General features: G+C 45.6%; 1 protein-coding gene across 14 annotated transcripts in view; it reads right to left on the bottom strand.

Annotated features, from left to right (window-relative positions):
* Window positions 1-15,630, bottom strand: part of CADPS (calcium dependent secretion activator) — a 211,321-nt gene that overhangs the window by 109,415 nt on the left and 86,276 nt on the right. For all 14 annotated transcript variants that reach the window (XM_064667325.1, XM_064667312.1, XM_064667320.1 and 11 more), the window contains exon 7: window positions 3,632-3,743. In XM_064667325.1, coding sequence (XP_064523395.1) covers window positions 3,632-3,743 — 112 coding nt within the window. The remainder of the gene's footprint in view (window positions 1-3,631; window positions 3,744-15,630) is intronic.

Raw genomic sequence — 15,630 nt, 5'->3', positions numbered from 1 at the left:
CTGTTTTCAGGGCTCAAAAACCTCTACCTACAATGGTTCATCTACTGCTATTATCAAGTTGTGAGAAAGCTGGCTTGATTATTTACTGTGATGACTGGATAAAGTAGGCAACAGATAGGCTGCTGTGTCTGACTGTGCTATGACAGCAAATCAAATCTGCAGTGAGGAAATTATGGGAGGGTCTCCAGCAGGGGCACATCAGTGCAACACCACTGCAGATGAATACCAGTGCAAGTGCTTGGCTCAAAGTAACTGAAAGGCTGCAAGAGGCAAATAATCTTTCCTGATCATAGCTGTGCTTTTCTCACTCATTCATCACCACTGCTAAGCTGAGCAGCTCTCTTAGAGAGTAAGGTACAGAGTATTCTCCCAGAACTAAACCACACTGACCATCTTCTTCTGGTGTTTCCATATGTGTCCTTTCAGGTGGTCTAACCTTCTTCCTCCTCCACCTATTGTCCTTCTGATGCTTTCACTCTCAGAGGTCTTTCACTCTCAGAGGTGACTTTGCCTGGCACAAATTCATTCAAGTTTCCACTCCAATGTAGTGAGATGAATCTCCTTTAAATCCATCAACCATTATGCATGCAAATTGTTTTACAAATGGCAGTGTTCATCCTCGTTAAATGATGTGCTGCCATCACTCATTCCTTGCTCATGCTTTGTCCATGCTCCTGCCAAGCTTCTGCCCAGACTATAATCTTGTATTCCTCTGCTCTTCAACTTTACTGCTGATGCAACAACCTAGGGGCTGTTTTCCACTAAAATATCCTTGACACTATTACCCTCTGATGAATAACTCTAAAACTTACTTTATTGCCTCCTCTAAAGCCTGAGGTAAATATCAGTAGATTCTCAAGTTCACCCTTATTCATTAATGTTATTTATCACTTCTTTTATTGAATTGCTTTCTCTGGCAGGAATCTGAAGCTGATATTAGTCACATAGATAACTGAGCATAACCAGTCTGTACTGCATCACTCTTGGAAAAAAATACATTTAAGCAAATCCTGAAGATGAGAAGCGAGTTCTCCATACAGGGTGGGGGGTGTTGGAAACATTATGGACCCAAACTGAGCAGTATCCAAGGAATCCCACTTCAAGGCAGGTCATGCAAGCACATACACTTGAGCTAAACCGCACCTCTCAGCGAGGCAGCAGCCACTCAAGGTGTTTGGAATGCTCTCCACTTTGATTTCTAACTCTTTTTCATCAAAAGGCGCATAAACTTTCCCCAGTGGTGTTGTAATTCACAGCTCTTCCCCTCCTTCCTCTCAGTAGATGAAGTATTGGCATGGCTGAAATCCATGGGAGCCCTGCCACTGGCTTCAATAGGGCCAGGATGTATTCCCATGCCTTTAGCTGCCCATCCAGCAGGCTGTAAGGCTTGGGAGCATTTTTCAGCTCCTTTGGATAAAAGTGGTGAGCTGAGGATTGGCGGCCGGTTGCCAATTTAACGCTCGCAATAGAAAGTGGGCATTGTACCCGCCTGGCAGAGCACAAAGCCACTGCTCAAAGGGCGCCTGAGCAGGGGTGTTTTGTGTATAAAACCTGCTTCCCTCCTCTCTCCATGCAGACAGGTTCCTGCCCACTCCAACAGCTAAACCAGGGGCTTAACACGTTCCCGGTTTCATTGTTACATTAAAGAAGAAATCTTGATGCAGCCTGAGCAGACACGCGTCATCTCTCGGCTGCTCCGGGCACACTGAGCATCCCTTTGAAGTTTGGCCGACTGAAAGCACTGGTGGCCACGGGCCAGGGGGAGTCACTGCCAGCTCCCCACACTTGCCACTGCTGGCCCATGTCCTCTGGCCCACAGAAACTCAGAGCTGGGGGATGTTTTCCTGCTGGACCAGGAATGAAAGCGTATTGGTAGGGCTTGCTCATCAGCATTTCAGGGCAAGGGGGGTTGCTTTGGGGCCTGACATCTTTCTCAGAACAACATGCACAGTTAATTGCTTCCCGAGACCAGCAAAGTCAGCAATGTTCATGGCTGCCAGTGGAAACAAGACTTACAAAGCAAGTGGGTCTGCACCGGGTGTAACCACTCAGGGGAAAATCCCTGAATGGCATCGTGGCTGGCTGGGTGAAAAGCTCTGCTCAGCATGCCACAGTGGATAAAGGCAGGGTGCCAGGTTGTTTGAAGTAGGAGATTTTGAAAATAATCCTGAAAATATTATGATGCTGTGCAGCAAAAACAATTGTAGGTCTTCAGCTGGAGTATTGCAGCCTACTGGGGTCATCCTCCTTGTCAAAAAAAGGAGGAGGACAGGATAACGGGAAGGGTCAAGGTGTGGATGAGGAAAGCCTGAAGGGGCTGTGACACTCTTAAAAGAGAAGAACAAAGGATGCTACAGAAATGTGAAAACACAAACAGTTGAAGTGAACATGGATTATATGAGAAGATTGCATGCACTGCTCTGCGCTATAAAGTTATAAATTAAATCAACAGCTCACTAGGACCTGGAAGAATGTTTGGCATTTTTATGAACAGAATTAATATAAACCCATGTTAATTAGGCAAAATGTTGTTGTATAGACAGACTCTCTTGTGTCAAGACACAAGTAGCCATGGAGGTAGCAAAAAACATCCCAACAGGTTAGTCCATAATTGGAAATATTGCACTTGGGCTTGCCACAGGATCGGTGGCTTTCCTGGCCATGGATTTCTTGGACATAGCCATGTAGACAGAGTGGTGAGCAAGGTGTGCTGCAGAGATGGGCAGACAGAGCCCAGGCTGTTCCTGGAGATTGCTTGGGTCGTGTTGAGCCCTCTTACCCTGAACTGATTTTCATGGGGTCTTTACCATTCTGATCTCTCGGCCTGAGAAGCTGAGGAAGGCATAACAGGGAGTTTGCTGTCACTTATGCCTGAGGTCAACACAAATTATACAGCTGGAAAAAATCCATGGAGACAACTGAAATGTCCCAAAGCCACAGATATTCTGGAGCTGTGGGCTGTAGCGACGAAGGGCCACCAGTCCCAGGGCACTGGTTTAGGGGCCACAGGCGAGGGGTAGAGATGGGGTGGGAAGGTTTGCTCTGTGGCCAGTAACCTGTGAATCTGAGCTCTTTGCTATAACACTATTGAGGGGAGCAATGAAACCCCATGTTTCACTCCCCAGTCCAGCCCCACAGAAGCCACCAGTTTGGCCACCATCCCCAGGGAACCCAGGGTTCCAAACCTTTTGTAGTGAGTACTGCAGTCAGTGCTTTCAAAAGCTCAGACTGTGCACCGGCTGCTCAGCAGATAGGAGAGCAGCTTAACACTCCCTTGCCAAACTTAAATCCCCTCTTTTTGCTTCAGCATAATCCCCTTTTCTGCCTCAGGAATGTCCATTTCCGTAAGCAACTTCTAAGGCTTTCCGGACTGCCAATATCACACACAAGATCCTCTGCCTTTGCTCAGAGCAGGCACAGCCAGCTGAAATGCTGCCATTAAAAACTCACAACAAAGACAGCATGCGAGATGCACTCCTTTCCAGCAGTGCAGAGCTTGCTTTCTTCCCCCCTCCTGAAGCTTGGCAAAAAAGCAGAGCATGTTGTGCTCCAAAGATATTTCCGTACAGGAGAGATTTCTCTAGAAAAGCGGGGCCAGAAGGAAACATTATTAAACTCAAAATCGCCTTACCCTCCCAAGCTCTTTGTCCTCCAGAGCCAGCACTCCTGTGCTCTCCGTGAACAGCTTCACCTTCACTGCAGGAAGCGCGTGGGTTGTCGTGAAGTCTCCCTGGGTGCCCCAGCTGTGAAAAGAAAGACAAGAGAGATGTTCAGCTCAGCTGCAGGTCAGCACTAACACTGCTTGGGTGTGCAATGGTTAATCCAAAATGTCCTGTCTGACACAAGCTGAAGTGGTTGGGTTGTGTGAGTGACAAAGGCATTAATTATCTTCCTTGGGAAATGTGGGACAGATGTTTGGAAAACCCATGATGATTCTTGGGGGGAAAAAAAAGAGCATTTGGGAGCAGCATGAAAACAAATTTAAGAGAACTTTCTTATTAGAAAGAACAATATGTCTCCTGCAGCGCCAGCCTGTGCAGTCACAAGAGAAGTTGAGGACTGAAGACATCTGCACCCAGGATGTCTGTAATCATTCAGGCCTCTGTTCTTCTAGTGGCCAATTAACCTCTACTTTCCAGACTGATAGCGAGGTTTGTTTTTTTTTGAAGAAACTGTAATTTAACCTAGGTCCTCTTCCAAGTCTCAGCCCAGGCCCACTTTAAATTCAAGCTGTTATGTCTGGAGTAATCCTAGTTTGCTGGAGCTGCGGAGCAGGACACCAGCTCCTTGTGGATGGGATGGCAGTGGCCAGGAAGATGAAACCTCTACAACCACACAATGAACTGAGACCACCGCCTACTATTTGTACTCCATGAGCCATTCCATGGCTTGGAAAGGAGTGTTATGGAGGCAGAATGACCCACGGTGTGTGAAAATGCCCTCTAGACATGCATGTCTCTAAAGGAAACCTCCAAGCTTCTGCAGTCACAAGCTGTCCAAGTGCACAGAGAACATGAACGCATTCCATGTGGGACCCTGCCAGGACGGTGTTATGAGCAACACCTGTGAGTGATGTGGTGGAACACACACTGCAACCCAGAGTGCTGCAAGTCAGATGAGAGATTATGCCATACCTCACTAACAACTTCTATTTGCCCTCACTCTATTAATGACACATTCTGTGCTCCAGAAGTATCAATTTATGCTTTGCTCTCCATTGAGCAAATCTTGTCCAACCGAGCTCAGCAGATGAGCATGTTCAGTGAAGAACTGATTAACAAACTCAGCTTCTTTATCAGCTCTGCTCTAAAGTTTTCTCTCCTGGTGCCACTGATCCACATGTTTCATCTTTTATGATGATGCATCAAACTGCCACCAGTGCCAGAGAGCAGAGCTTTGGCATAAATTACCTACAGCACCACAGGTCCAGTCAAGTCCTCTATAATATATCTTCATGTGTGAGCCATCAGCTACATAATAACTGTTTTAAGCATAAGAACCAAGAAACAACTTTATTTTCTAATCACGGTTTCAGGTCACAGGTTATGTTTTCTCTCTTAAAAAACTGCGTCGTCACTACAAGGGAAAGTAGGGAGATAATCTTGCTTTGGGTAAGAGGCAAAAGTAAGAAAATATCCAACCTTACGCTGTGTACTTTGACAGCATCTGCTTTATAGAACTCATATCGCTGTTTACTATTAAAAAGCTCTTATTTGCTGAAGCATTCCCAGACCATATGTTATCAACAAATGTTACTAACCAAATACAAACAGTAATTTTCATTAGGTTTCCTTCATGAGAACAACATTAACCACAAAGGGAATAAATGTTTCAAATGACAGTAAACATACATAGCAAACCCTTGACAACACTGTGGCGCTTACATATTCATACCCCCAAAAGCCCTGAAAAGATCTGCACCAGCAAATGGAGACCATCAGAAGTTGGGTTTTGTGCTGGTTGGAGCCTGTGGTGATGTCATTAGTTGCCATAGTGATGTTCAGCATAAGGCCATAATTCATGTCACTGAAATATCATTTGTATTCAATCTAAGTACCCAGTTTATCTGGGCTGCGTATTAAGTTATTGTTGAGAAAATTACCTCTGGATGGTAGCTAGGTATTAGGATCTTCTGAGGGACTAACAATGTAGTGGTTTAATTTCCATATTTAATCGCTAAGCAGGTTATCACTGCAGGAGTTCATTTGTTGGGAAAGTGCCTTGGGACTCATTCTGGACAAATCTCACAAAGTAGCCATGCTATCTCATACCCTATCAGAGAGTTTGTGCTGATGCTCCAAAGCAATAAAACTTTTGCAAATGAGGACAAATAAATGTCATTCTGGACAAGAGGAGATTTACATGTGTGTATATATATATATATGTGTGTGTGTATATACATATGTCACAAAAAAAGAAGCACACAAGCAGAAAAATCCTGAGAGTACTTTTTCAGTCAAGACCATATCAACTACCTGAATCCCACCTGAACCCCTCAGCCCAGCATTTCTTACTGCCCAGTGCATTCCAAAGCCTGGAACTGATCAAGAAATGCTGCTGTGCACAGGGACTTTACTCGAATCACCGCCCTATTTATGGCATCTCTGCTGTTCCAGTGGTATCACTAGGATCTGCTTGTGTCTCCAGGGTTTCTGCTTAGCTATCAAACTTAGGATGAGCAGCTAAACTCTTCTGGCTGCAAAGAGGTACTAATTTGACAAATGTTGGCCCTTTTACAAGCAAAATAAGGAGATCATCTCTGTGGCTTTTGTGTCTACAGATTCACCTAGAGGTGCCATCACAGTTATTGACCAAAGAGCCCAAAGCGCTGAGAATTTTTCCTGAATGAAACATAAAATGACACATATCCAGAGGATAGGAGTGGATAACAAGGAACAAAGGTCAGCTCTTGTTTCCCATTACCTCAATGGGCTCATTTAACACGAAGCACCTGAAGGATGGGCTCACCTGTCTGATTTCAGGAACATTTGGGAGCTCTCACAAGCACTGTCCTCCCTGCCACATGAGGGACAGTGATGCCATTGCCAATGCAGGTGCCAGACTGCTCTGACCAAGCTGCTGTCAGCTGTCTCAAGTGACATGCTGCTGATCTGGCAAACCTTCAGCTTGATGCTACTCAGCCCTTCTGAACTTATGGCCAAAATTGGTAAGACCAACTAGTCTCCTGCTGATGCCACACCAAGCTCTTACCCTTTCCCGATGTAAGATCACTGCAGAAACAACTGTCTTCATCCTATGGAACTGCAGTGCTTTACATGCTGATCTTTGGCTGTGGCTTCTAAGGGCTACTAAAATGCAGACACAGCAATTACAAAGTTAAATTACCACATAGCTAAAAAGACAAAAACATTAAAACACCATGGGGCTGCTATGTTACAATGTGTAATTATCATACTACTTGGGATATGAATAAGGCTTGAGTAAAATCCCGTAAGCATCCCTGCTTGAGTCCTGACTGCACTCATGTATCACATGAAAGCAGGCAGGAGGTTCTCTGTCTCCAGCTGCTTTTCTCCATGATATCCCACTTATGTGGCCTAATCCTTAACTTTCTCAGCTGTCCTTTAGAGACACTGACTTAGTAATTTCTGTTCAACTTTAGCATGTAAGTTCCTCCACAGGAAATTTTAGCACCCATGACCTTCCTAAAAGTGAACATACACATTTAATACCCAGGAAAATGCATTAAATTTTCTTCATTTGTATACTGTGGTCTCCAGCAAGTCTGCTTAACTCTTGCCTAATTTGAAACATCACTCTTCTTCCATCATTGCTCTTGTAACTTGATGTAGCCAGAACACTGAGGCCTGTGATTTCTATAAATAAAGAACAAGTACAACTGGGTTATATTGCTGGGCCATGAATCAGCCCTGCTAACCAGCTCAGCCTGTCAGTGGGCTAACACAAGAGCAGCTGGAAAGCCATGTGCTTTCCACAGGGTTGACATTTAAACATGATCCATGACCGGTTCTCGTGGGCTTCAAAACTGCCAGAGGATACCTTTTATCCCTCTCCAGATATATTTATTGAAATGGGTTTGGTTGCCAGCTTGCATGAAACAAAAGTGAAAAAATCAGAAAATGAAAGTAAAAATGTTTACTAAAGGAGAGCTACACTTTTCCCTCAGTGGGTCCACTCCAGGTGTGCACTACAGTCAATGCACACAGCAGTCTCCTGGGACAGATGGTCTCTGCTGAAGATGATGCCCTTCTGCCTTGTTCCCACAAATTCACCACTTAAGTAAAAAAGTCTTGCAGAATAACATTCCTAAATGTTGGTCAGATTTGCACCTGCTTGGTATAGTTTTTCCAGTCTAATTGACTCAGCAGCAGTGCCTGTCCCCTCCCAGGCCAGGAACATGTCCTTGGGAAGGCAGAACACAGCAAGCAGCTGCTTCCATCCCTGCAGGGGCACAGCCACTGAAACCTGCAGCAGCACCCCCCACCCTCCTGCACAGCCAGCTGGCTGTGTGCAGGGGCATGTAGGTCCAGCTGAAAGGCCTTTAATAAATGTGACCATGTCTTAGACAATATTTGCAAGGCCAGCTTAACCTCACTCGCTCTTCTCTGCTGCCAGAGTGGGATCCCACGAGAACAAGACCAGCTGGTCTGGCTGCCTCCCTCCCTGTGCACTGCTGGTACTGGCAGGAGAGTCAGGCACTTCTCTTCATCCACATTCCTCATCTTGTCCCTCCTGGCACTCACACCAGCATGTCTGTGTCCCTCCTGGTGCATTTATGGTTTGGACACCAAACCGAGCCAGCTGGTAAAGGGAAGCTCATCGCAAGGGCGGCACAGACATCAGCCTGACAGACACTGCCTGTGCTTTGAGGAAATACAGGTCAGCAAAGTCACCTTTTGCTTAGTGACTGCTTCACGTGGTGTGGTGTGATGCTTTTAACCCAGCCTTGGTTTTTCAGCTTACTGCAGTGCCTGGCCACGGTGCCTGCTGGAACTGGATCCTGCTCTGACGATGGAGCGTTCCCATCCCGCTTCATTGCTGGGAGACTGAAATCCTACACACAGTCTCAACTTAGTTCTTCCAGAAATCCTGTCTAGCAAATGATGGCTTTATTTCTTTAGCACACTCCTTTCCTCCCAGAAGAGATCTTTGCAGGAAACATCCTTAAATCTTAGGCCATAAATCATGTATGCCCACAGCTTGAGCACTGGGAAAAACAGAGTTAGAGCAGAAGCATGCCAGGCACTGAGCTAACCTACCTTCATGCAGCTGATGGAGTAGTGCACCTTTTCCTCTAATGTAATGGTAAGGTGTATTTCTTTTTTACATGTTTCTAGAGACACAAGCAAGGAGGAAAATAAATGGTCTTAAAACATGTTTAACAGTACATGAAGAAGCACACAGGAAAGCTTTTTGCTATATTCTCTAACGCTTTACATATACCAGCCATTCAAAAACATGAATTAGAGGCTGATCACCACCATTACCAGTGATCTTTTTGAACTTCCCTTGCCCATACTCTGAGGCTGCAGTTCATTATAATCGAGTGCACACAGACTTAGGTCAACAGCAAAACCTGATGCAGGGATGGCATTAATCCCACCGGGATGAAAACATCCATTTTTAAAAATGAAAAGAGCAGTTGGGAACTTCTAGGAACACCATAAACTAGACAGCCCATGTGCTGACCTTTCACAAGCAGGTGCTGGGAGAGCAGACAGCTCGCTCCTTTTTGGGAGCAGTGCTGGTGAGGCACCAAACTGGCAGGGACGCGGCAGCACGGATGTGTCCATGACACGGGGCAGAGGCAGGTGCTCACACCTGCACCAGCTGGGTCACAAAGCCGTAAGAAACAGAAGTAGGGCATCCCAAGGCCTCTGGGAAAATATGTACTCTTTGCAACTCTCATGGGTAATGGCAATGGATAATATGTTTTTCATTTGTGTCTTCGGGATTTGAAAAAACCCAAAAGCATAGAAGAATTCAGAATTTTAGGCTCCGCAAGAAAACCCACAGGCTGGGGTCACACAGCTAGAGACCTGTGGAGTACAGCTCCACACACAACTCTGTTTCAGTGGGAGAATGCAATAAATCACTGCTAGTTTAGGGATGCTGGATTGAGGATAGCTACAAACTCGTTCGCAGCTTACTGCAGTAGAACTACAAACCGCAATTGAGGTCAGCTGAATTCTTCTAGAAACATAACCCAGTGGCAATACAGCATCAATATTGAAAGATAAAAAGGTTATTTAGTCAGAAACAAAACAAGGTGGTGAGTAAAGACACCAAACAAAGCAGGAAGCACTTGCTGCAGATGAAGCAAGGGAGGTGTTGGTTCCTCCCACCAACCACAGCCATCCATTGGCAAAATACCAAGCTATTTAATCCATTTGGTGGGTTTTTTGGGACTGAGTTTGGCTTTCACATGCTGTAGAGAGCCTCAAATGGATCTATGGCTCTGAGGAAAGGATTTGATCTTCAGCTATCAGAAGATACTGAAAAAAGAGACCAATCACAACTGTGGAAAATCACAAATTTAGGGGACTGTACTATCATGTACAAGTGCCCAAGTCACCTGCTTTGGGCTCCTGCTATTACAATAAGGAGAGATCTATTTAATAGTCAGTAGAGTTAGGCCTTAATTTGCCTTATCCCAATTTAGCAAGCAGATGAAATGATGCCTGACCTAAAAGGGCCCCTGTCTTCACTTCTAAAGAGGGGTGTTGGAGGTAACTGCTGCGGGTGCAATTAAAATCTCAAAGAATACATACAGATGCAGAGAACTTTCTATGTTTCTGCTCATGCAAAGATGACCTGGGCTAGGAAATACAATTCAGGTGCTAAGAAAGGCACCTTTCCGTTGTGCCTCTAGAAATGGATTAAGAGCGGTTTGCATCCGTAATACATCCTGATTCCCAAGAGCTGCTGAGCCTCCTCTGGGATTCCTCCCACAGTAAAAGTTTGATGTGTTTACTCACCTTCAAAACAGGATAACCAAAGACATCAGACACAGATTGACAACGCAGCCTATTTCTGTTTACATTTGTTTCCTCTCCTCCCTTTCTGCTGCCAGAACAGCCTTTCAGTCCCATCCCCTCGGAACAAGCTGAGCTGAAGTGGGAGTGACAGCACAAACAGATTTGATTCCTCCTAGACTTTGCTGCACAGACTTCGTAACGATTCAAACTCTGCTTTCACCGATGCTGCTCCCATGCAGGTGAGCGACAAGTCAGCATCTCCCTGGCACTGGCCAGCAGAGGCAGCTGTACCTGCCTTCCCTGGAGCTATGGAATGCTGAGCAGGGCCATGTCTCTGCATGGAGCACTGATGCCTGCTCTGATGGGATAACCCAAGGGCGCTCTGAGTGAATCCATCATTTCCCATGACATCCTAATTCCTGCTGAGCATATAGCATTCCCTCTTCTAAGAAAAGAGCACCATTGGTAAATATTTTGCTTACAAATAGGGTGTTTATTTACCCCAAAACACCACTGCAGAAAGTACTATGGTGTTATCCAAAAGGTGAGCAGAGACAGCACATTCCCTAAGGACTGGGCTCCTCCTACAGCAGCTGAGTTCCAACGTCCAGCATTTCATCGACTGCCCATTTTCTGTTCTCACGGCTCTGAGACACAATGTATGTCACCCACACAGACACCATTCTGCTTAACATCATGCAGCCAGCAGTACCAGACAGCTGATAAAAGGCACCACCTCTCCCTCCAAGAGCTGCAACTCCCACATCCTCAAACTGGCTCCGGCAGCACTACACTGCCGGCTGAGAGAGAAATATGTCTTGGAGAGCATCACATCTGTGCCTGAGTGTGCAAAGTGCAGAAGGAATAGGGTAAAGCTGACAGAGACTGCAGCAAAGCAAAGCCTGCAAAGGTCTGCACTTGATCTGCTTGTGGCTCACACACAGTCCCCACAGACCCCGTTCCAGTGCCAGCACAGGGCACTGCAGCCAAGAGGAGCTGCTGAGGCCGACAGCACAGCTTTAGGAACCCAAAAAAGGATGATCTCTGCTATACAGAAAATATGGAGCTTGATTTGTGTTTCCTGAGAATGACTGATACAGTGGGGAAGTGTCATGAAGGAAGTAGGGAGGGGAGGTGGATTTAATCACATTATAGCTATTTACGGCCACGAGATGGCATTCCTGCCCCAGAGATGTCCCTGTGCCATGCCTGCACCCAGCCCAACTCACCTCCTGTGCCCAGGACCACATACCCCTCCTGGGCTGCTGCAGCCCTGGCTGGGCTCTACTGCACAAATCCCACGGCCGGTTTGGGTGAGAAATTCTGGCAATGCCATTCACCAAAATCTTTGGGGTATTAACAGGGAAAACAAGTAGTGTGATTACTTTCCATGATTTGATGACTGCTTTTCAAATGCTCTGTGCTCTTCCCTAATACTTTCACAATTAGAGAAGAAAAGCTCAGCAGGAGGAAACGGAAATGAAAGCCCAGCATCGTTTCACTCGGAGGTCTGAACTGAAGGAATAATTGGTTTTACAAGGGCTGCCTACTATATGTGCTCCATCAGTGTATCTGCTTTGGATACAGCACAAGTTAAGAGTTTAAGTCACAAAATGCATCTGTGTGCATTTACTGTCTGTGGCTGTGACACTTCTTGCATAATGCAATGTCTTGCAATGACATCCCCAGGCTAATTAAAGTTTCTTTTGGTCAAAGATGCTCCACTGAACCAGCCCCAGAGCTGCTCATTTCACAGAACAATTAAATTCAGTGGTTAATCACTTCTCTCAAGGATTGTCACCCTGAAGGAAAACCAAACTGCAGAGGACTGCCGCTGGTTAAGGCCTGGTCATGGTTTGGACTTAGTAAGGCCAAGCCCTGCCAGCTTCACAGAAACTCAGTATCTCACAAGCAGAGACCATGAAAAAGAAGAAAGAAATCCTCTGCCTGAAAATACAGGTTACTTGGTTTGTGCCAACATAGTCTACACCTTCCTTTATAAAATTTAGGAGAGGAGAGCAATGAAATATTTCCTAAATGTAAACAGAGCAGAAAACAGCACCAGGTGCCTTTCCAAAATCAGCTAAAGAGACAAACAAGATGTTCGAGACCATCTCTTGTTGTTGCATCACCACTTCCATTTTTCCTGTCCTATATTTTTCTAAGACAGAATCCAAGACAGAAAGCCCAAATCCAGCCAGATACTTGGGATAACATTTGCCTTGCCTAACTTCTGACAGCTAGAAGCAAAGGCATCCTAGAATCTCCTGGTTCAGTGGGGATGAGTGGACAATTCCAGCAGGTGATGCCTATCCAGTTCCTCTCTCCATCAGCATGCAGTGACAAGAGGACGTTGCTCCCTTTAAGTACTTTCAGACTTAGTGCTGTGGTTTGTTGGGAGGTTTAGCACATTCACAAAGCCAACAGGCCTCTCTACCTTCATTTCATAGGAAGAACACCTAAAACGTTGAGAAATCACTGTCCAGACAGGAGCAGGCACAGTACCAATCCTTTAAAGCATGTTCTCTATCTCCCTACGCTGCTTTGCAAACAGCAATAGCAGCACCTCTCATTAAATGATAATGTGCATTACTTGTACACAGCACTTAATAAATAAACCAACAACTGGGCCCTTTCACATGTCTCGCTCCTTGCCTTTCCCTTGGCAAATGACGTGCAGAATCTGCACTAAGGCATGGCTTAATTATTTTTAAAAAACACCAACCATGAGCAATAAACAAGATGACTAAATGTATCCCGGGACTTGCATTTTGCAGTCCTTCTCTTAATTTAGCACTGTTTCAGCTCACTGAATCTTGATCTCATTTCAATGTCCTTTTGGTCTCTACTATCCCATCTTAAGGTTGCATGAATAGGAGTGATGAAGCAGACGGGTGTCGATGAAAATTGCCTTGGGCATCATCACACCTTCTGGAATACTTAAATTTGAATGTATGTGCTATCACAGGAATACATAATTCCCAAGTGCATAGGAACACTCAAGAAATTAGACAGCTGGCGAGAAAAGAGAGACATTCATCTGTGAAAGCGAAGGTGCATGAGCTCAACCCTTTCTAGACACCAGAGAATCCATGTGAAAGCAGTGCTGTGTGGGCTCTAAAGGTCAGGGAAAACACAGCCAGGGCTTGCACTTACTTGATACCAGCAAAACCAACCACAAGAGGTAAGTCCACAGAAACAAGCCTTCATTATTCTTCAACACAGCTTCTAGTGTAAAATACAGGAGAGGAGGGACTGCACATGAGACCTCTGGGAGCAGGATCACCATCCACAGTCCCAGCAGAGTATTCCACAACTGTCCAGGAGGCTGCTCACAGCAGTGTGGCTGTCTGGGTAACAGTCAGAGTAAGGGAATCCTGTGGGGCCTACCTTTACTCTGGGGAAAAACTTAGCCACTTAATCTAAAGCAAAATTTTTGTCCCCACAAGGTAAGAACCATTCCTGCAGAGCAGCTATGAGTAAGCATCAGAAGAGGTTCTGAATTCCTAATTAAAAAAGGTATTAAATCACTTGCATGAAGACTTCCCATAATAGATCACACGCTTGTATCTGGGTAATAACTTTTTAGTGCAGTTTTTGCTGTGCTTAATGACTTGTCCACAGCCTCCATTTTCAGAAAAGGGAACGTCACAGCATAAATCTCAGGAGCATTATGGAAATACTGTCACACACACAAAAGGGGATTTGAAGAGCAGGTCAGACCGAGCTAACAGCAGAACCCTCCAGGTGCAAAGTCAGGCACAGTCTCATTGGAAAACTGTCTCCTGGGCATGCTAAATAGCTGTCAGTGAAGAAATCGTTTATCAGGGATTTGGACACCACTTCGTACCTTTCAGCCTCAGACAGAGGGGCTAAAAACAACCGCCCTGAAGTTCCTGTTCCTGTCCCTGTCATTGTCACCAGCAGCATCACTTAACACACAGAGAGCAAAGCTGAAAATCTCTCCTGGAAGACCTTTCTCCAACAGATGCCCTAGGGGAGATTGACCCTGTGCTCAGAGACTCACTCCAGGGACGAAGACTGCACCTCAGAAGTGATGGTGTCTGATGTTACCTGTACCCAGGGCTCAGTCACTGGCCTTAACACATTCCTAAGTCTCCTGGAGGTTTCCTAAGGAGAAAGAGCTGCAAACATCTGCACAGCTGTGAAATGAAATCATGCAACTGGAAAGGCAAGCCAATTGGTATGGGTAATTAACACAGCTTATATTTAATGCTGAAGCCAATTAGAAGAGGGAGGAAAAGGGAAAAAAAGGAAAAAAAAGCAGCTACTTCCTAAAATTTCCTTTTGCTTTGTTTTTCACCCAGCATCGTGAATTTTGCTTACACAGGGCTTAGCTAAGCTTGTAAACCTAAATATGAATGCCTGCTTAAAACCTGCAGCCACTCAGTTCTTGTGCCTAAGCTTTGCCTTATCTGGAATAGCCCTGCCAGGCACAGCACCAACAGCTGTACTGGGAGATACATAACATGAATTATGGGCTAAACTCTGCTCTCATTCACATCAGTTTAAACCCCTTTAGTTCAGTGGAGTTAAATTAGTTCTACAGCACACGGAATATTTATTTGTAATTTATACATCTTGGAAGGACTTTTCTCATTTGACCACAGGGGAGTGTGCAGGGCATCCCCAACTAATTTTGGCAGCAAAACACTGACTGCAACAAAACACTCTTATCATGCTCCTATCTGTGCAAAGTCAACGGGCAGCACTTCACACTCCAGGGCCTGAGACAGGGGATTCCTGAATGAAAAGACCAGACTTTCCCCTTCTGCAGACAGAGAAGAGATCCCTGTTTGCCAGCCTCCCTTCCTGCAGGGCTTCTCCCTTTGCTGCTCAGTGCCCATCTCCCAGAAGGAGAGGGTGACTGAACGGCACTGAGGAAGGATGCTGTGCACTTCCAGTCCCTCTTTACAGTCAGGCAGCGGGCTCTGATGGACATGGCACACCAATCTGAAACAAAACCCCTGGCTGAAGGATAAGGATGGAGATCTGGTGCAGCCTGTCAAAGCAGAGATAAGCAGCTGAGCTGTCATAGCACCTTGAAACAAATCAGGGAGCAGGATCAGAACAAGCACAGAGATAAAACAAGGCACTCCTGTCTCCCAGGGCAGTGGGTAAGAGAAAGGAGATGGGAGAGGTTTAGAAG

This window comes from Pseudopipra pipra, chromosome 11 (genome assembly GCF_036250125.1).
Source record: "Pseudopipra pipra isolate bDixPip1 chromosome 11, bDixPip1.hap1, whole genome shotgun sequence".
Taxonomy (NCBI): domain Eukaryota; kingdom Metazoa; phylum Chordata; class Aves; order Passeriformes; family Pipridae; genus Pseudopipra; species Pseudopipra pipra.
Note: the sequence above shows the minus strand (reverse complement) of the source record. Positions and strands in the feature narration are given on the sequence as shown.